At 36.5% G+C, this 22681-nt stretch overlaps 1 protein-coding gene across 8 annotated transcripts in view; it reads left to right on the plus strand.

The window, feature by feature from the left end:
• ARHGAP15 (Rho GTPase activating protein 15) overlaps window positions 1-22681 on the plus strand; it is a 615977-nt gene that overhangs the window by 383905 nt on the left and 209391 nt on the right. For all 8 annotated transcript variants that reach the window (XM_045033724.1, XM_045033723.1, XM_045033726.1 and 5 more), the window contains one exon: window positions 2238-2336. In XM_045033724.1, coding sequence (XP_044889659.1) covers window positions 2238-2336 — 99 coding nt within the window. The remainder of the gene's footprint in view (window positions 1-2237; window positions 2337-22681) is intronic.

Here is a 22681-nt window from a genome sequence, read left to right on the forward strand (position 1 = left end):
TATTGAAATATATTATATTGTCACTTTAGACGTAGTTACTTCCCTCCTTGCTGGGTTGTTCTTAATTTAAGCTATCACTTTTTCTAAGTAATGGGTGAAAGTCATGCCTTCCATGAAGTCTCACCACATTTCATTTTGACTACCCCTTTGTAATATTTCACTTACCATTCTGTTATGCTGTGTTTTATTTTTCTCCCCACTTCTACTACAAAGATTTTTTTAAATGTATCAATGACCTCCACTGCTGATTAAGACAATGTCTTGCAGTCCATCATTTAATAAACGTTTGTTGAACTTCTAGTATATGCCAAACATTGTCTAGTCACTAGGGACCCAGTAAGAAAGGAAATAGATGTAATCTAGGCATGCCTGGGTGGCTCAGTTGGTAAAATGTCCAACTCTTGATTTCATGATTTCACAGTTGTGAGATAGAGCCCTCTTGGGGCTCCATGCTGGGTGAGATTCTCTCTCTCCCTATCCCTTTGCCCCTCCCCCACTTATGCATGTGCCAAAAAAAAAAAAAGAAAGAAAGAAAAGAAAAGAAAGAAAGAAAGAAATAGGTATAGTCGTTACTTTTCTGGGTTTTGCATTCTAAGTAGGAGAAACAATTAACCCATAAACACATCAATCTAATATGCCAGGTGGAGGTAAGTGCCCTAAGGAAAGTAAAACAGGGAAGTATCATGGCAAGATCCTATTGCAGTGAGGCAGTGAAAAAAAAATGGGTAGGAAAGGCTACAAAAAACCCCTAATGCAATGGAGTTTCATGCAGAGGTCATAGTAAGTACAAAGTCCCTGAGGCAGAACTTTGCTTGGCATGGACAAACATCAGCAATGTGGACAGAGTGGCTGCAGGCAAGTGATGAGGGAGAGAGAGGAGAAAGGGCACAAATGAAATCAATTAATGGGTGGGAGGGCAGGTCAGGTATTGGCTTGGAAGCTGCAGTAGGGAATTGGAGTTCATTTTGAGCAAAGTGGGAAGCCCTTGAACCTACTAAATATTTGTTTCGTTACGAGTAATAATCATCTATACTGTTTTAAAAAAAAACCTGGAAATGGATGGTGGTGATGATTACACGAGAATGTACGTGTGCTTAATGCCACTGAACTGTACATGTAAAAATGGTTATGGGGGGAATTTTACATTATGTATATTTTACTACAATAAAAAATATCTATGAGTGAATTCTGTGGCCAGAATCTGAGCTGAGCACTGGTGACTATATAAACTCATAGGTGATGTAAACACTCAGAATCTGCTTTGAGAAAATACATCCCGTATATTATAAATGTAAATACATGATGCAAGGTAGTATAAATCGTGCTCCAAATGAGAAGACTAGGCTAGGGTTTCAGAGTGTGTTCTCAGAAGCATCAGTCTGGAGAGATGCCCTTTGAAACAAAAGGAGCTTACTCAAATAAGTTGGGGAAATAGCGCATCCTCCAGCCCCCTGTGGAGATTCCCAGGGCACGTTGGCATATCACAGGCTGCAAATACACATGAAAGAAACTTGTTTAACTTTGTTTAATCCAACATTGCTAAACCATTTTGATCACAGGCTTCCCCCCACCCCCCGCCCCTAAATTGCCTATTAACATCCGGAAGAAATGGTATTCCAAAGAACCTATGTCAAAGGAAACACAAAGCTGAGATAGGAAGAAAAGAATTTGTGGAGAAAGTGTGGTTGGAGTTGAGCTAGAAAGGAAAGGGGATACTTAGATTAGAGAAGAGGAAGGGCATTCAAGGCAGGAGAGATGTTAAGAAATTCACTTCAAAGTAAATCTCCTGGAACTTGCGTCTTCAAATATCATTGACCCACAGAACGAATCTTTCAAAATGCTGATAAAATTATAATTTTGGTGATCATTGATAAATTTCTTCTAAAACAGTCAAGACACCAATTCATTAAGATTAATTATTTTGTAGAAGTTTTCTTAATTCCTTGGCATTATTTTATAAACAACAAAGTTATGCCCAGAGAGACTATAACTTACTCTGTCATCCCTGCCTAATCGATGGCAGAGTGTTAGTTTTCTTTCTCTGGGGCCAGTCTTGTTCCATGAAGGAGGGGGTTATGGTCTTTGTATCTCTGCAATAGACCCTTTGGAATTAAAGCAAAAAATCGATTCCTATGCAAGACACAGATTTCAGCATGCAGTGGGTATGGAAACAGAATCAAATTAAAGAACAACGCAATCTTGGATTTTAATGAAGCTCATCTTTGTTTCTTTTGCAGATCAAATTTTTGGCTCTCATCTGCACACAGTGTGTGAACGTGAAAATTCCACAGTTCCACGGTTTGTAAAGCAATGCATTGAAGCTGTCGAAAAAAGAGGTGGGTAACTGAATATGTAGTAATTTCCCCCATTAGCGTACCCTCTAAACAACCAATGCTCAAGTTAACAGCGCCACTTGATTTGTCTGGGAAGCCATGCAATTAAAACTTGACTTTTGTTAATCGGTTAAGAGGATCAAGTTTCTTATTAACTTCAGTTTGTTTTTACAATAGGGACATCAGTAATTCCCACTAATGTTCTCTTTTTTTAATATTTTGTCTGTCTGACATGTTGTTGATTCAATTGCTAACTTCTTGTTTTCCAGCCAGTGATAAAACATTCATAAAATATCAGCACTCACAGTGTTAGAACCCTCCTAACATTCATGCTGGTAGATGTTGTGCCAGAACAATTTTTGGTAAGCCCCCAACATTACCCAAGTGAAGCAAATAGCATTCCTACTTGCAAACAGTGATAGCCCATCTTCTGTGTGTTTCTGTTCAATACAGAATACGGCTAACTGGTTTTCCTGGAACAATTAACAGATGCACCTCCAGTGTTAAGATGACCTTTGGTTCCTATATTTCAACATTCTGTTTTTCATCTGAAATCATTTCATCTTACCAAAGGGAACAAAACAAAACCCAATTGACTCATCATTTCTATGCTGGTCTATCTGTGGGGTGTTTTTCCTTCAGACTATGACTTCATTCATTCAAGGTCATTTTCCCTGGAAGATACATACAGGAGATGCAGAATCTCAAAAAAATATATTGTATAAAAATGTGAAGCTTCATCACCATCTGTTACAAGTTTACAACATATTCCCAGGATCTAGGGGGATATATATCATGTAAAAGATAGAGGTGTTTTCAGAAAAAGAAATGGTGAACCTATTCCCATTTTCAGCTCCCAGTCTCTTAAAACAATAGAACCAAGGGGAAAAAATCTTTACCAAGTTATCTACTAGGAAAAAGCCATTTTAATTCTCTCAGTGTTACCTGGCTTTATTATAGAGGCATAATAAAAATGGTCTGCAATTTCCAACTCCTGGAAATTCATACTTTAATTATACTGTAAGGACAGCCTTGGGATCCTATTATTCCCATATCAGTAGGGAATGAGAGAATAACAAGAAGGGGACGAGTGGGTAGGGAAGGTAGATAAAGAGAGTGGCTTTGGGGGAAAGCGTATCAACACATCAGAGAGAAGAGCTGAGAGCTCACAGAGAGTAGAAAACAGTAAAAGCAGAATGAACACAAGGAGAGGTATCTGTGAGGAATGGAGTCAATTGGAGTTTAGAGAGAAATGTGTTTTTATTGCATGTTGCAATCTCATTTAATTTTATAAGTTCATAATTTAGGAATAAATATTATTTAATAAGTACTTAAAGCCAAAATGGATCACTGAGAATGTTATAATGTTATTATTGCCAATAGCTAAATTATCATTATTTTCAGGAGATCTTCATCCACTTATAAATACTCAAGCCTGACGGTGTGAGCACTATTATGTTAGAGCAAATATCCAAATAGGACTTTGGGGGGAGCTATACTTAAAAAGACATGTGCACATATAAAAAAAGGGGGGGGGGGCTCTGTACCTCTTTGTATATGTACATACCCTAGGCAAAATGAAAACTGCTAGATATAGTCCTGTGGTATGCAGATACCATAATATTGTAGTGTTGAAAATATCTATAAATAGAAACTGTATCTTCTGTTCATAGCATTTGTTGGTGATTTTTAATAAAATAAGAATGTTTTTGCTGACAGCAGCAATCATATCTAGCATTATATTTCATTGTCCCAATGTTTACTCTTAAAATGAATTTGTCGACCCAGCACTAAACAGGCACTAATCACACATATGATTATTAAAATAAATCCTAAGCATTTTAATGAAACTCAACGACTTTACAATTCCACAAAGCAACTGATAATTCAAAGCACTTTGGCAGCATCAGCTTAAAGGAACTCTATGGAAATGTTCAATAAAAACTCAGAGGCACAAGATAAACCTCTCACATCATTGCAAGATTTACAAATGTGTACTTTTGATTATATTTTTCTATGATCATTTTGTTGGATTAATATTCTTACATTTATACGCCAATTCTATTTACTCAAAGTGTTGTTTTTACTAAATTCTGGCAGAGAGCACCTTAGGACAGAAATAATTTATGTGAATCTAAGTCCAATGTTTATGCAGGCTTCTGATGACATTTTATGCTGGGGTTGGTATTAGGAAGTAGCATATAAAGGTGCCAAGTCTCTCGGCACGGCTGGGACTCAGCATATCTAGAGCCCTCCTTCTAATGGCCAGATCCTCTTCCAGCCAAGATACTCAACTGCAGAGTCATGGGAAATGCTCATGGACCAGTTATGGGAAAGGCACATTTAATGAGAATTGTGTGTCTACTTTCACACTCTGGGGGAAATGTCTTCAAAAAAACCCATCATAGCATACATGGGCTATAATAAAATGATGTGTTTCCTTTCTCTCTTTTTCTCTTAAGATTTTTGCCCCTGCATTTACAAAAAAACCTCATCCTTAAATTGTAGCTATATTTTTAAATGTTTATTTATTTTGAGAGAAACAGAGAAAGAGAGAGAGAGAGAGAGCAAGGAGGTGCAGAGGGAGGGAGGGAGGGAGGGAGGGAGAGAAAGAGAGAGAGAGAGAGAGAGAGAGAGAGAGAGAGAGAGAGAGAATTCCAAGCAGGCTCCATGCTCAGCACAGAGCCAGACGTGGGGCTTGATCCCGTGACCATGAGATCATGACCTGAGCTGAAACCAAGAGTTAGATGCTTAACTGACTGAGCCACTCAGGCACCCCAATAGCTCTCCTTTTATAAATGCTCTTACATGCTTGATTTTGAATAAAACAGCATCAGGGAGGCAGAGCTCACCATTGATTGACTGACTGACTGACTGATTGATTGATTGATTCATTCATTCATTCATTCATTCATTCATTCAGTTATTTGTCTCACTTGCTTGCAATTGACAGAACCGAATTGCTCATGCTCCCATTGTGTCCACAGGGAAATTCTGTGCAGTGCTTGGCACAGATGCATTCTTTAATCAACCCTGGTAAAGTGATATTAGTCACATTTTAAATTTTGCATGCCTAGAAGAAAATCTATTAGTGAGCCAAATGTAAACCAATTTAGCGAATAACTTATTTAGTGTGCTTCCTTATCTTGATTTGGTTCCCTTTATTCCTCTAAACCACCAGGCCATTCTCCCCCTCACCAACTATTATAACCAGATTAAAGTTATTTCTGTGGTTTCTGACATTGTCTGCTCAGCCTAGAGAACATACACAAAACTTGGAGGGAACTTGTAAAGGAGCATGTTAGCCTTTAAAGCTCCTCCAAGTCGTTCATTCACACTTGTGTCGCCTTTACAGTTGTAGACCATGTACTAGGAAACCTTGGTTTGCGAACATAATTCATTCCAGAAACAGGCTTGTAATCCAAAGCACTCATATATCAAAGCAAATTTCAAGAACCATTGGCTCAGTTGTGATCATGTGACATTCGGAGTCACATACTACTTGTATTGCAAGACATCGCTCATTTATCCAGTGAAAATGTATTAGAAATGTTTGCTCATCTTGCGGAACACTCGCAGAATAAGTTACTCACAATCCAAGGTTTTACTGTATGTGAGTATCATAAGTATCCAAAGACAAACTCAGTTTATATTTCTTCTTCCAAAGCAGTTTCTGTGAAAATATTGAATCATTGTTCAGCTAATGCTCAACACATATGATAAGGTGACCCAAAGCATGAGATCATCTGATACTTTTCTTTGAGGTCTGGGGGAACAAGCATGCAGAGGGAGGCATTGGACATACAGGTTGTATGTAGATCTAAGCAGCGAGAAGTCTATTTTTGCACTGCTTTATAGAAATTTTGTGTTGTTTAGGATGACCCCAAAATGTACAGAGATTTCTTACTTACAAGTAGGGTTATACCTGTATCTCTCGGAAGACAAGTGCTTAGGAGATGTGACTTAAACAATGTAGTCTAAACTGGTGTAATTGGTATTGAGACCATGACCTATCATTCTTTTTATGTAAAGTATGTAACTAGCAGACTGCTAAGTGCATTACTGGGAAAGAACCCCCACACAGTACCTGACACATTGTAGGCATTCAGTAAATGCTGTTTGAATGATGTAACAAATATCAAGTGTTTATTGTATTCCAGCAACAAGTAGCTATTTACTGCCTACCCCTGTGTCATCTTCCATGCTACCAGTTGAGCATATAGAGGAGATATACTTTAATCAAAAAGACCTGAGTACCAAACTATGGTGAGTGTTATGAAAGAAAAGAACAGATACTAGAAGAGAAAAATAAGCATTACAATATTCTTTTAAGGTAAGGGGAGTTTGTCTGCTTAAAAATCGCATAATAGGGAGTAGGGATAAAGGGGAGATATTGGTGAAAGGGCACAAAATTGCAGTTATCTGGGATGAATGAATCTAGATATCTAATGGACAGGCATGATGACTACAGTTAACAACGGATTGGATACTGGAAATATGCTAAGACAGAAGATTGCAGGCATTCTCATCACACACACACAAATTAGTAGATATGGGAGGAGAGGATATGTTAACTTAGTTTGACTGTAGTAATCGTATCAAATCATCAGGTACACCTTAAATATATCCAATGTATTAAATGTATTATTAAATACTAATTAATATTAAATATGTTTAAATGACACAATAAACCCTGAATAATAAACACATATTTGTCTGGCTTTAGCCTTCCGCTAAGAGCAGAAGTTTAATTTCACCTTATTTCCCAGGTTATTTTCTTGATGTGTCATGGCAATGCAATATAAGGAGTCACTTCATGTGACCTACCCGAAAGACATGCCTCAATGCTAAGCCGGTACTTTTTGCACCTGACAATACCAAACTTTACCAAAGACTTCTTTGTATATAATAATGGATAATGGAAAGGCATATTTCTCTTGTAAATATATTTTTATACGTCCAATGTATTTTTGTTTGTAAGAGAATAGGACTGTTGGACTAATTATCCAAATTAATTCTGTTTGGATAGGCATTCATCCTTTGGAATATGGTTTAACAACACATTCTTCCTCCATAAGTCTCACTTCTAATCACTATGCCCTCAAACTATTTAACAGCATTGAAATGACACTTACAGATCTGTTGCAAACAATGTGAATGCCCTTAACACAACTGAACTATACATTTAAAAATGGCTAAGATGGTAAACTTTATATTATATGTGGTATTTTAACCACTATTAAAAATAAACGATACCAGGTCTTTCAAATTGGACGATTCCAGCTATATGCTACTTTGCAGAATGTCTCAGCAGAAGCTAATCAACAAGTTTGTCCTCTTTTTGCTGGAACACAAAATACTATGACAAGAATGATACACAAAGTTACATTTTTGACTTGGTGCCTAAAAGCCACCCTGGGATCCATAACCTTGCTTTAAAGATTTAAGAAAGACCTTTAGTCTACTTCTGAGAAGGTCCTTAGCCTCAAAAACTTTATCTCTCAACTTGACTTCTTAGCAGCTGTTATATTTTTTTTGCTGTCGTTTGTTTGACAGGATCCAGTTATAGGTTCCGATGTCTGTTTAAAGAAACAAGGAGGCTGTTGGCTTTAAAATTCCCTCATTGCTTGTGTGATCAGCATTTTCCCAGGCTTTTCTACATAGTTTGCCAAGCAAAGGGACTGACCTTTTGTAGCAAACACTTTTTCATTTCAAAATGCTCACTTTGATTTTTGTCCCATTTTATGCTCATTCCAAACTGTTTACAACCCACTAAAAATGACTGTGAATTATATGTTTGTGTAATGGATTCCTTTTGTGGTCGGAGTGGAATGTTTACTTTGAACAATTAGTTATCTTTGGGTAGATTATAGCAACTTGGAAAAAGAATAGCTAAAATTATTATTATACCTTAACTATTTCTTTTTGGTAATTCCCGTGCTATTACATGAAGTTTGAGAGAAGGTCACATTAACAAGCCATTGGCATTATAAGTGAAATATATTTTTCCAATGTGGGAATATTTGGACATATTTGTTAATATTATAAGAAGACATAGCTAGATACCTACTCAGGGATATCCTTTTCTGAGTCATAAAAATTCAGAACATGGAATATATATAGATACATGGATATTTACTATATATATGTTGCATTTGCATATTAGGTAAGCCAAGTACCTATTGTATTTATTCTACAGATAACAGACATGATTGTAGTATCACGATTATGCTAAGACATACCAAGCATTATAATTGTTACCATAGTTTTTCTGATACTCGAGTCAGTGCATCAGTCTGCCTCTTGAGATCCTAGCAAGTGTTCGCTTGCAAAATAAAACTTAACATAGTCTTTTCCCAATGTCTGAGAATCCAGGCCCCTAAAGTACAGATCAAATTGCCTTCACTAGACAAGCTCTGCTCCCAGTTCTGCTAATTTCGTACTGTTCATTCTTTCCCACTTTGGGATAATCTATTATAGTTGGATCCAGGCACGCACGAAAGGCTGATACTTCCATGAGGAATGTGCAATTTGTACTGTTTAGTTTGTGACGAGATTCTTGAAAACTTTTATGATTCTATCTTGTTCCAGAGAGACTTCTGCTTGCTCGTTTTATAAGCAGTGAGTGAAAAAAAAGAATAACAAAAACAAAACAAACTGATAAAAATTACATGCTCAAAAAAAAAAAAAATCAAGAGTTTAAGATAAGCACTTTTCTTTTTCCCCAGAGAATATTTGTGGACTGAAGAAAAATGTTTCTGAGGGCACTGACCTATGTGTTGGTCGCTTGTTTTTTTTTTTTTAAGTGCTTGCTTTTCATGCCTAAAGTTAGGCATCCACATGCAATTACAAAAGAGCTGATCCCCCAAAAAAGCTCCATGAAAGTTTGCAGCAAATTTTCCTTAGGTTTCACTTCTAAGTTGAAATTAAGTCCAGTTTCGTGTTTTTGTGTTTTGTGTTTTGCTTTGTTTTGTTTTGTTTTAGTGCAACCCAAAGACAGCCACCTTCCTGACAGCTATAGTGTTGTGCTAGGTCCAAGTTGGAATTGGCTCTTTAGGGTAGTCATGCTGGGGCCTCTGTGTCTGTAAGAAAGCCACATTCAGGGCTAGAGGGGAAGACAAAATCAAAAGAGAGTAAACAGGAAACAGGCAGCAAGAGTACAAAAGAGAAACTGGAAAAGACAACCGAAAGAAATCAGAGATGACAAGGTGGAAAGAAAAAAGCTGCATTTTGCAATTAAGAAAACAAATGTGGATAAAAGGGCAATCTTGTGAGGTCTAGTAATGAAGAGAAGACAGTTATTGAAGCAATTACCAAGTCTACCATAGTTACCTGATACCTGCTTTTCTGTTCCAGAGAAATTTATTCTCACTCAAGAAAATGCTTGTTAAGTTAAATCTTGCTGTGAATGGCAAGCTTACACGGAATGTTCACAAATTCTGTGTGTACACATGGTTCGGAATTAATTCACCGTACTGATTAGTGACATTTAGTGGAGTTTATCTACATCTAGCAATATATCTGTAGACTTGCTATAGACTTATAGCAAGACTATAGACTTATAATAAGTCTAAGCAATAGTCTTATTATCAAAAAGAGAGCCTAAACATAACAGAAGTTAATGGAGGAATAAGTGTGCAGTTCAATAACCAGAAAGGGTATCTAATGTATCCAGCAATGTGGCTCTGGTCAAATCAGTCAGTGGATATTCCCACACTTTTGCATCCAGAATGCATGAGAATAAATAATGTCTCTTCCCAGATAAAGCCTGAGTCTAATTTCCAACCTCCCCTCCCACATCCACCCCCATGCTAAAGTTTGGGTTCTTACCATACTTTTCCCTTCAAGTCAGTTGGAAGGAAATAGAGCCAAACGTAATACCCTAGGAAATTAGTCTCTTATTGTGTGAATGGAGGATTTAAATAATGCAACACCTCCTCATGTCGAGATGTAATACTCTAAAATATCCTATAGCGGTGTCATTTATAGGATGAGAGTTCTGGGTCTGGGAGTTTTTCTATTATAAGCCCCCATATTCAGAAGTTAATAGTTCAACCATAAAAATAATCTTGGCTGAAAGTTGGCAGGATGTTTTAGCCTGGAAGCAAATGTTTACAAAATTTGAAAAAAAAAAATCACATGCATTTGGAAAGCTTTCAGGTTTTCAATAAAAAGGCGCAAAAAAAAAAAAAAATAAGGCAGACAGAGATTTTCAAATATTTGTTGCCCTGGGATTCAAACATGGATTTGTAGTTTTTAAATAGAATTTTTAAAAATTCTTGTTGCATAATGTGAAACAACTGATTAAAAAAATAAATTATCAAAACTCTCACGGCATGCGCCACTTCATTTTGTGAGACGATCTGTTGTTTATTGGTTGAACAAGAATCTATACATTCTATTTTTTACAAACATTTCCCTACAGCTTAAAAAATTATGATAATTAAGAAATCTTAAATTAATTCCGGAAGCTATGAATGAGACCAAAATGCTATATTATACTCTTTTATGGGTTTCCTAATAAATAATGTTCCTTTTAAAATGTCTAGAAAAGAATTTCCTTTTCCAAGGAATTTTCACACTTTCAAATGAAGTGTGTCCAACTTAAGCATTAATCATTGATCTACATATTTAGTGAAAAAGGCATGTGGATTTCAGAAGTAGTTGCATGGGTCTATGTAATTGAACTGGCATATTTTCCTCTTTGAGTATTTTGGAGTAATTTACCCATCCCCTGAAAAGATTCATGTCTTAGAGATTCTTCTAAATTCTGTGAAAAGTTATCTAAAAGTCTAATAGGCTGTGGAATTACAAGTGTTTTTCTTGGGTTCAAGTAATCTTTTCCTTACCAGTTTTATACCTTTTTGCAGAATTTTATACTTTTCAAGCCACCTCCTACTTTCAGTTCAGAAAAAAGTTGGGGGGGGGGCAAGACACTTTGAGAGGACAACTGTGCAAAACCAAAATAACTCTAAAATGATACTGCTGGAAGAGTTCTTGAGCTTATAGTAGACTGTAGACAAGATGTAAAATCACAGCGTTTTTAAGGAAATAAGAATGTCCTGAGATTTAGAGTGAAAGCGTAACCTATAGAAGAAAAAATATTTAAAATATTACCTTCAGTGCATTGTCTGCTACTTGAGATAGAGAGTGTGGATTTATTTTTAACTCTTCACAGTGCCTGACACATAATTGGTTCTCAATAAATGATGAATGAATGGATTAATTATCTTCAACATTGCTTAAATCTTTATGGAGAATTGCACAGCATTGCTTCACCTGCCTGTGGTTGAAACTTAGATGATCAATGAACAACAGTGGTTGATTGAAGGCAGCTGTATGATTTGCACGGCTTCCAAATCTGCTTCTTAAACATGTAAACCATTCTGATAGTAGTATATTATGTTGTTCTAAATGATATTCTTCTCCATATGTACCCAACTATGCTAAACATTTGAAGGTATGTTTCCTTAAAGATTTTATGCTCATCAGTTTTGGGATACTCCATTTAAGTGCACCATGCAGGAGCTAATGGAATACCCATTTTCCACTCATTTTCATCAGAGGAAGTCATATACCACTAGGGATTGTTTCAACACCAATAACTTGCTATTTTTAATCAAGTACTTGAATGGCAACTATGATTTATAAGTGACATGCTTAAGTATAGTTAGGAGTAGGCTTGGGTCTCATAACCCACACAGAGAGTGGAGCATCACATCGCCACGTCTTTTCCTTTATTTTGTTTTCTTTTCCTTTAATTCAGACTTTGAATAACCTGCCGGTGCTGTTCTGTGTTAGTTTACTTCCCTGCGAACATCTCGTCTTCTTGATTCAGTATTTATTTTCTATGTAAATCTCAAGAAATTTTTATTCTGATGATATTTTTTTGAGTTGAAAGAGTCTGTTAAAGAATTTGAAATAAGATATATATGGTCAACTACAAACAATTATCAATTTGAGGCTAAATAAGACAGGATACAAATACTCTAAATTCTGACATTATTTTGCTATTGGATATTGATTTTATTTTCTACAAATTTACTTCACAGCAGAAAAGTTAAACTCTGCTGACACTATTGAAAGCTCTCCAAAGACATTGAATATACCAGCACCATTAAAATAGGACTATTATCATTCTTGTTTTAAAAATAATGCTCTTCTTGTTATGTTTTGCATTTTTTGACCAGTTGGGCTAACTTAACTCTTTAGTCTTCCTACAGGGCAGCAGAACACGTAGCAGACAGTATTGTAATCACTGTAGTAAGGTTCCTTTCCTTTTGCCTTAAAGGTAGGCAGTTGGCATGTTTTTGAAATTACATGGCATAATGTTAGAGTCCGTGTACTTAGCCCAGAGCTTGACAGTTTAAGAAATGTGCATTTTCCTCTGGGTTTAATTCTTGACTCTGTTATTTCTACATCCATTCTTTCTGTGTGATCTCAATGATACCAAAGCCTTCAATGGTTTCTTCAATGACTTCAAAATCCTTATTTGAGAATGACTTCTCAAGCTACGTTTTACTCTCAGATCTGAGGTCAAAGAGCAACCCTTCTTGAATTTTCCTCTGGTATCGCAAATTCAACTTTTCCAAACAGCATTTATCACTTTACCTAACAAGCCTATTCTTCCCTTATTCCTTAAGTCAGTCAATAACATCATGGCCTATTTCCCTAAAAAGAAACATGTTGGACATTTTAGATTGTTCTCTCTACTTTCATAGAGCATCATTCACCAAGTCTAATAGTCCCTCATTTCTTACTATCTCTTGAATCTGATTCTTCCTTTTACCTGTCATGGCCTTGATTAGAACTCATATTTTCCTTTGAAATATCCTAATTAATATCACTGCCTTTGTTCTATTTTCTTCCCAGGCCACCCTTCTCAATGATGACATTATTCCTGTTAAACACAAACAGAATTGTATTATGCCTTCTTAGGACATCCCTTTAATGGTTTCTTTGCCTCATATGGATAAACAAAATTTCATACTAATTATTCCAAAAGCATATTCCCTCTGTCCACTGTCCAGCTTCATATCCTTACAAGCTGCTTCCTATGCTCCAGGAATATCAACTACAACAAGTTTTCCAAAGGTGGATACTTTGTCCATGTGCTGTTCCTTCTCTCTAAGGTCTCTCCCCGTACCTATCCACCTGCCACATTCACATTCATCCTCTTGTGCATAGGCACGAGTGTCCCCTTCAAGGAATAGTCTCTGATTTATATCCTCAGCCACCCCTCCATGGTCTCTTGAACATTATTAGGATTTCTCTCCACAGTGTTCCAATGACAGCTTTGCTCTCCCTAACATAGCCTTTATTGCATGGGGATGTAATGGCTGGTTTCATTCCCTGTATCTCCATCTAGAATATAAGTCCTTGAGTCTAGGGATTGTGGCTGGCTCATCTCTGTCTCCTCAGTGCTTAACATACCAAAGCTGGCTTATAGTAAGGGCTCAATTCATGATGTATGATTAAATGGATGAATAGATAGATACTATCCAAAATTCTTTTTCATCCATCAATGCATCCTTAGTGAATCCCATATACTGAAGATGCACTGAACTGATAGAAGAGATTGGGATTAAATGTCTCTTGAAACATAATATGAAGTCATATTATCTAGAAAGTAGAGAAAATACCTTAAAACTGAAAGTTCTTTGTTTGCACGATGGGTCTTATGTATCTATACCCATAGCAATGTCTATATCCATATCTATGTGATATACCATATTAGTAATAGTCTATAATAGGATAAGACAGAAATAGAGCCAATAACTGGTGTTCAGGAAAGGTTTCAGACAAAACAGACTTTTTCATCTTTCATAGGGAGAAACCAGTCTCTCAACAAATAGTGTTAAATTATTTCATGAACCTGAGAGATTCAACTAACCACAGCCAAACTTGATGCTTTTGAGATCTATCAGTATCATAAGAATAGGACTATTAACTTTCTGGTTCTTTTATATATAACCCTCTGGGCATTGTGCCTACTTCCCTATAAGTTTGTGTATAATTTTCCCCATTATCACCCCCTAGGTCTCTTTCACGATTACCACTTTCCAGGCATCTACCATTCACTGAATAGCCATGTTTCTGACGATCTTTTCCCAAATGTATTAGCTTGCATTATTTAAGGCTAAGTCTTTTTTATTATTTCCTGCTCATATTTCTAAACTCCTTAAGTCCATTTGTATGATTCTTTTGTCTTCACAGATGTCCACAGTTCCTCCCAATTTAGTATCATCAGCAAATTTAATTAATGCTCTGTTTACCTCTCTTTCTAATGAAACCAGTCCCTTGTTTCATTTCATCATACAAAGTAAAAATATATTGGCAATAAAACAGTCCGAAGAAATGTTCCCTCACGGTAGGAGGGGAAGTTAAGGATACAGCAAAGAGCCGTGTGGTGAGGAATGGGCAGGGCAGCGGGATGGTGAGCTAGTTTGCTATTGCCCTAAAGCAAAACCTTTTTCACAGCAACCACATTTGGCAGATTGCCTGGGTTGGTGCTGGTGTGTGTGTGTGTGTGTGTGTGTGTGTGCGCGCGCGCGCGTGTGTGTGTGTGTTCTGGAAGGTAACTATATTACCCTAACCCAGGACCTTTTACTAAAGAAATGTTGGCACATGAAAAGCATATTTAAAATTGTAACTACAAACACATATGCAAGCTAGTAACATTTAATCCATAGGGTAGCTACAAATCTAGCTATGGATACCTACATCTGGATATATACAGGCTCACAACCATTTTCACTGGACTTTGTCTAAGGTTCAATACTGTCTAAATTTTTAATCTCAGTTTTTAACTTGATAAATGGTTTAAATCCAAATTATCCACTGGGATTAAATCAAATTCCTTATAAATGCTAGATTTCTAGAGTAAAGTAAGAGAATTTTGGTTTAGTTGTAACCAATAGACAAATGTCAGAAAAAGAAATATTTTAACCTCTAGAATTTATACGCTAAAAAGGTGAGCTTAATCAGAGAAATAGGCTTTACTTGTTAACTTTAAGGTGAGCAAGTTCACATTCAAAGAATTATACCATAGTCTTTGAAGATGTGGTCATACAGAAGTCGGCTGATTTATGTAAGGAAAAAAAAGGTGACATTTGTTAAGCATGCACTATGTGCCACACATAATGCTAATACTTTCCAACATGAGTCAATACTATAGATTTAAAACCTATATTAATTACTACCTGATGTTCTATAGGCTACTCCAAACTCCAGTAAAATCTCATAAATATTTGCCATGTTGCATATGAAGAGTCAATCCTTGAAATATGGATCAATTAGTATAAATCTATTGACTCTAAGGGAAAAAAAATTCAGGTTTATGCTCTGATTAGGACAGACAGATGGCCAACCGACATCTCTATTGGTATATATAGAAGACAATGCATGCTCTCAGTGTTGAAATGAAGCCTCATATATACTCTACATACACCGCAAGGTCACCAAGATGTCATCACCAAGGGATGATGTTAGCGAAATAGTGACTGGGAATGTTGAGTAGTCACAGCCTTGTATTGTTTTTCTAGTGAGAAAAATCTGATGCATAATGCATTCTTATGCGAGAATTTTCTCAGATGCCAGGACTTTACAGGCATAACTTCCATAAGCTTTAATGGGAGTTTCCTGCCAGCACCTGTTACAGTTATAGAGTTCTTACTTTTCACACATAATCCAAGACTGGCTTTGGAACACTGACTTGGAAAAACTAATATAGTGAAATCTTCTTACAATGTTTCCTCACATATAATGTTCATCTTTTAATTCTTGGTCTGATATATGTACGTCCATGTTTTCCTTTCAAATTCTTTTCCCACCAGAAAGGCTTTTTTTTCACAAGCTTGTCATGGATAGAAGCAGATAATTTTTTTTTTTCTGGGCAACCTTCTGGAAAAGATACATAAGGGGGAAAACTATTAGGATAGAAATTAAACTAATGTTAGAAATCAACTTTTTAACTGAAATTAGTTCTAGAGACACTGTAGATTCCTGAGGAGCCAGCAGAAACAATTAGAGTGCCATGTGCAAAAAGCAATCGCCAGGGATCCAAAACAAGGGTCACAAGTCACAATAATATAGTCTGGCCATATTTTCCCATGTCTTTACAGAATAAAATATAGGAGCCTTTAATATTTTAAAAAAATATTGCATCTGGGAGTGCCTGGATGGCTTAGTCAGTAAAGTGTCTGGCTCTTGACTTCAGCTCAGGTCATGATCTCACAGTTCATGAGTTCAAGCCCCATATCAGGCTCTGTGCTGACAGCGTGGAGCCTGCTTGCTATTCTCTCTCTCTCTCTCTCTCTCTCTCTCTCTCTCTCTCTCTCTCTGTCTCTCTCTCTCCTTCTCTCTTTGCCTCTCCCCTGCTTGTCTGCTCTGATTCTCACTCTCTCTTAAAATAAATAAATAAACTTAAAATGATTTAAAATAATACTGCCGCTAACCCTGTGGCTATATCAGCTCGGTAATATTTTATATAAAAGAGAAAGAGTTAAAAAGAATTCTTAAGTTATATGTAGGGGATGAATCACTGGATTCTACTCCTGAAGTCATTATTGCACTATATGCTAATTAACTTGGATGTAAATTTAAAAAAAAAATGTAAATGCTTAAAATTTCCTATTTTAAAAATTAACTCCCACAAATTGCATTACCAAAACAAAGGAAAACAATTAGTGTATCTATTTAACTAAAATTGTTGGAGATTGCACAGAAATACTATTTTATGAACAATAACCTCCCTTGTTTGAAGTCTCCTCTTATCTGCTATTTGTAACACATACAGCATATAAGAATGAAAACAAAACTTTATACTCAAGGCCCTGAATCATTTATTGTCATCATCCTGTTTGACAGCATGGTGGGCAGGGGAAATGGTTTTTATTTGTTAAACATTGTCAAATGCTGAATTTGTGTTCCATATTTATACCAGTATATTATAACTAATGTTGGTAGGTTGGGTTAAAGTTGGAAGGAGTCTGAAATCCTGAAACCATAAAAAGACAATTACAAACCTGTTAGTGAAAGTTCCCACAGGGACAAAACATGGGTCTGACAGAGTAAGATGTATTTGGGGTCGTCATTTGCTCCCTTCCTTCTTTTTTTTTTTTTTTGCTAAGTGGTTACATTACTGCACAATGTCCCCTTGAACACTGGGTCTGACCTGCAACACCTTCCTGCTGGCAAACCTGGCTCAAGGATATCATGTATACCTTAGCTTGAAGTTTCAGACACCCTTAAAACACCTTTGAGTGTTAGCTTGAGTTACAGTTGTTTTAAAAGGTAACAACAATTTAACACTAAATGTCTTTGTCTCCTATTAGAGGTTTTCCAAGCACCAGTGAAGAAAGGGTTTTATTCTGTCTTGTTGTGCTTGATAAGGGAAAGAAGACAGTCATACTGACACCTCTAAAAGCATGCTCTGTTCCCAAGCTTACTTTCCTCCTCTTTTCTAAGGGTTTTGCTTGCAGCGTACTTGGCTCTAGTTTGGGGCAAAATAAGGTCATCGTTTTCTTTTGATAATTCAGTCAATGAATTCATAGAAATGCATACATTTCTTGGTGTAATAGTCTTTATAAAGGCTTGTTTGAACACTTGAAAGTAGATTGGGAATCTAGGACCTCATGAGGCTGCCATTGTTCAGGGGTATTTGTCTCTTACTGATGAGCCTTAGTGTGAGTTACTTGGGGAGACTTAAGGCCACTACAGGGATGAAAGGTTTCAGATGGAGCCAGTGGTCGATAACACAGCTCCATACACAGTGCAGGTACAGAAGTATGACACAGCAGGAGAAGTCTCCAAGACTGTGTTCCGTGCAGGTGCTTTGCAAACAGGAGAAAGGGGTGGTGTTAGAGAGCTCATGACTTCAAGGATGAACAATTTGTCTCTTCATAGAATTTCAATCTGTAGGGCAAAGCCCTATATGGCTTTATATAATCTTGTCTTGGAACTTCAGTTTAAAGTATTAGACTCATCTTAATGAAAACAAAATCATTGTAGAAGTTGTCTCTAAGGAGGACAATTTATTACACTTTTCACGTGATGGAAAATTATTATGATGATAAGAATAAATTATGTTTGGGGCGCCTAGGTGGCGCAGTCGGTTAAGCGTCCGACTTCAGCCAGGTCACAATCTCGCGGTCCGTGAGTTTGAGCCCCGCGTCAGGCTCTGGGCTGATGGCTCGGAGCCTGGAGCCTGTTTCCGATTCTGTCTCCCTCTCTCTTTGCCCCTCCCCCGTTCATGCTCTGTCTCTCTCTGTCCCAAAAATAAATAAAAATACGTTGAAAAAAATTTAAAAAAAAGAATAAATTATGTTTAAGGATAAAATATGTTTAGACAAGCTGAAAAATACACCTTTCCTCACCCAAGTCTTTAAGCACAGTGAGAATACTTCCATTTCCTCAAATCCTTGTGTATCTGAAAATAGAAAATCCAGGAAGGGTAAGCATTTAGATAATGGCAACTACCCATTTGGATTAGCTTGAAACCAGTATAGGACACTCACTTCCTCCTTCTGTTTCTTTCCCATTATGTATTACACGTGCCCTCTCCTCCTGCCCCACACATTACACAAGTGAAGTCTTATTGGACTTCCTGTTCTTTCAGCTGAATTTTGCTTTCAGGACAAGATCTAATAGATTGATCTACACTAAAGTGCACATGCTTAGTGAGCTCTGATGTGAAATACTTCCATGGGAGTTAAAGACAAAGGAATAAAATTCCAATTGCACAATTTTACACATAAGCAAAATTATGTACAAGGAATACTTTAAGACAGAGTTATTATCCCCAGACTTCTGAAAAGATGCCTTAAAAATAGCCTCTGTAATTCATGTGAAGACTAAACTTGGGGACCGATGACATAAAGTCCAGGTCTTCAAATCGATAATCTTACACTTCTGACTTCTGCAGCACCTCAAGAGTCAGCTATAATGAATGTCATGGATTTTCTAAAATTCTTAAAATTCAAAACTTGCCAGCCATTAAGTGAAATGGGGAAATTGAGACACTATTTAAATTTTATACAATGGAAGACATGAGATGTATTTGTAACTCGGTTTCTTAACCACTTAGAAAATTATCTATATGAGACGGACACTCAAGTAATGAACATCAACATGTGTAACACATCTTAGTTTAGTATGCCTTCTTCCTGTGACAATGGACGAGAAAGAAATGGTAGACGCTAAATATGTATGTGCACTGACAAATATTTCAGTAAGACTTTTTATGTAGACCTATGTGACAAAATTCTCCAGAAGCAGAAAGCCTGGTTTGTATTATACTAGTGCTAGGTGAGTTTAAATAAAAAAACAATTTGTATTGGAATGTCTTTTTTTTAAGTCAACAAGTAATGTTTTGAGTAGCTGGAGTGTGTGCAATTCTTTACTAGATGGTTAACAGCCTTCCAGTGGTAAAGAATGAAGCTGAGGATAGGTCTCTCCTCCAGCACTAAAAGAGAGCTTGCTTTGCCTTTCTTCTAATGATGTGATAATAGAAATTTAAAAAGCCAACCTCAATACTAAATTTGGGCCCTTAGCTATGCATTTCTTTCTGTACAAGTCCTACAGTCATGAATGACAATGATATAAATTGTCCAGGGATAGTTAGAGCTTACAATTATGTTTATGTCTTTTCAGCTGTATTCCAGAAACCTTCTATTTGTATTTCCAAACCTGGGTGTGATTTGTCCAATAATAGAATAGTTTGTAAAATAATTACATTTTGAGATTTCTATTGTGTCTCATAAAAATTTGGAATCTGATATCATGGGTCTTAAAACACGTTTTAGATAAATTAGAGATACACAATAGAGCATTCAAAGATACTTGGTAGTTTTGTCTTTCAATCTTTTTCAAATGAGCCTATAAGAACATAAACCCATATCACATAAAAGAAATGTAATTGATGGCATGATATTATGGTAATTAAATAAATATCATTATTGTTTTTATTATAATAATATACATATTCCTATATATGTATATGTGTATACATACGCATACATATAAAATAGTAGGAAATAGATAAAATAATAAACAAAACCAGAATCATTTTTATAATCCTACTGCACAAAGATTAATTACTATTAATACTGTATACATAAAACATATATTGCTTAACTGTTTCAGGATATAATGTGAAACTGAATATATATATTCAGAATGATGTTTCCTTCTAAAGGTAGCTATAGAGCAAATACCAACTGAGTGTATTGTTCAGATATGCAACAGCATATGTGAAAATATTAGGGACTTGAGGTGTTATTGGTACTAACTCATCAGTTTGTGTGTAGGATTCACTGTGAGTGCCTCAGAACAATGTTAGTGCTATAGCTCCATAATATCTGGACCATATACCCTCTGTTCTTTGTTGTAACCCCTTGCCTAACACACTTTTGCAATATAATAAGTGCTTAATCAATATGTGTTAGGTTTGGGGAAGCTGGAGTTCACCAAGTCAAGGCCTCTCCATCCAGAATGTATTGGAATGTTTCTGTCCTTCTATGTAATCCCAATTTAGCACAGGTCTATTTGCCAAATAGGGAGGATTATGCACCAGCCCCATCTTTCTATTTAGCAGAAAAGTATTAACGATACCCACATGATAGTCTCTCCTGTATTATCAAAAAGAAAATAATAATCTTCTTTATATTTCCTGAGAAAAGGAACTTTAATCTTATCAGTCTCATCCACTGTCATGGCCAGGAGCATCTTCTTTAATTAGGAAAGAGTCGGGTGATCCCGACCTTGTCACCAGAACTTCTCAAAAGTTTGCCTGTGATCTAAATAAGACTTGACTGATGGTAGATATACCCAAACAGGTTTATAGTATATTTTGCCTTTGTGTCTGGAATTCTGCTTCCCTAACCCACTTTAGAAGCAGCAGCCAGAGGGGCTCTCCCTCACCTGAATGCTTAGCAGAAGCTAGCCATCAAAACCTTCCAGGAAGTGGCTGGCTAAAGGGTCCGAATTAGAGGCACCCTCCACAAAGAAGATCAAAAGTAACGCTCCACCAACACAGAGACACTGAGAAATGGTTGAATGTGTTCTAAATTAAACTGCCCTGGTGGTGAGCACAGATCTGCCAAAATCTTTCAATTAATCACTTTTACCTTCAGGGCAGAGTTAGGCTGAGAGTATTTCAATAGGTTTTTATTGAAACAGGGTTATTTCAGATATTAAACTATGTTGCACAAAGTAAAAATAATGTTATTTTTAAGTTGCTACCCTTGTTAAATAAAAGTTGGCAAGCATTCTTGGGGTCTGTATTGTGTCTGTGTATTTGTGTATGTGTGTGGCTTTTTTCTGTGCCGTAAGCCTCATTGATTTAAAAAAGTGAACAGCAGTGAATTAGGTGGTAAACATATTCATACAATCATTTTCATTAATAATATGTTATAAATAATAGAAGAAAGGTTTTAAGAGTATAATTCTGTGCAACACAATTGAGATATTTTTTTTTTCCTACATCTTCAGCAGTAAGTTAATTAGAATCACCTGCATTTCCTTGGGTGGACACCAAATGGATTGCAAACAAAAACAGATTAAAATAGCTGCTGGAGCTCATGGCATACAGATGACAAGATTCACAAAAAGGACAACGAGGCACTGAAAATGTTCGCTTTTCAAACAATTTTAGAGGAAATTTAGCTCTTGCAACTTCTCGGTAAAAGCTGCTTGTAAGTGTTTTGCTGAAAGACTAGAACAGCTTTGTTTCTGATCCCTTGATGAGTGAGAGAAATGTTTAAGAAAGATCACTTTACAGAGAGATTCAGGCTGAAATGCGATGACTGTGATTCAAGCCAAGCCAAAAATTACAGTTCAGAATGAAAGGGGAGGGACGCGGTTTGGGAATCCATTTTCCCACATTCCTGAATCTCAATCATCCCAGCCAATGTTTAAAAAAAAAAGTCCGATGGAAAACAATGAGGTCACTTTGTTTAGATGTTTTAAAAAATAGGGGTGGGGGATTGAAAAGAATGACAGCAAATATATGAATTTTAAATCAATATCTATTTCAAGTATAATGGGATTAAAGGCCAGACTTTATGTAACTACCATGACTTCATCACAAAAGGAGTCACTTTTCAGTGTTTTCTTCTTGTTTGTGTTGGTGAGCCTTTTATTGCATGCCTTTCACTTAGGAAAGAGTTTGTTGCTAAAGTGTACATGTGCATAGTCTACAGATTATTCTTTTCTAAGCGCCAAACTTTCCTTAGGAGTGGCAACTTCAGGAAGCTGGGTTTCTTTCATTAAGCCTGCTACTCCTCTCCTGCTATGGTGGTCCCCCACTGCTATTTGGAACTCAGGTTATGCTATGTGAATTTGCTTGC

This window comes from Felis catus, chromosome C1 (genome assembly GCF_018350175.1).
Source record: "Felis catus isolate Fca126 chromosome C1, F.catus_Fca126_mat1.0, whole genome shotgun sequence".
NCBI lineage: Eukaryota > Metazoa > Chordata > Mammalia > Carnivora > Felidae > Felis > Felis catus.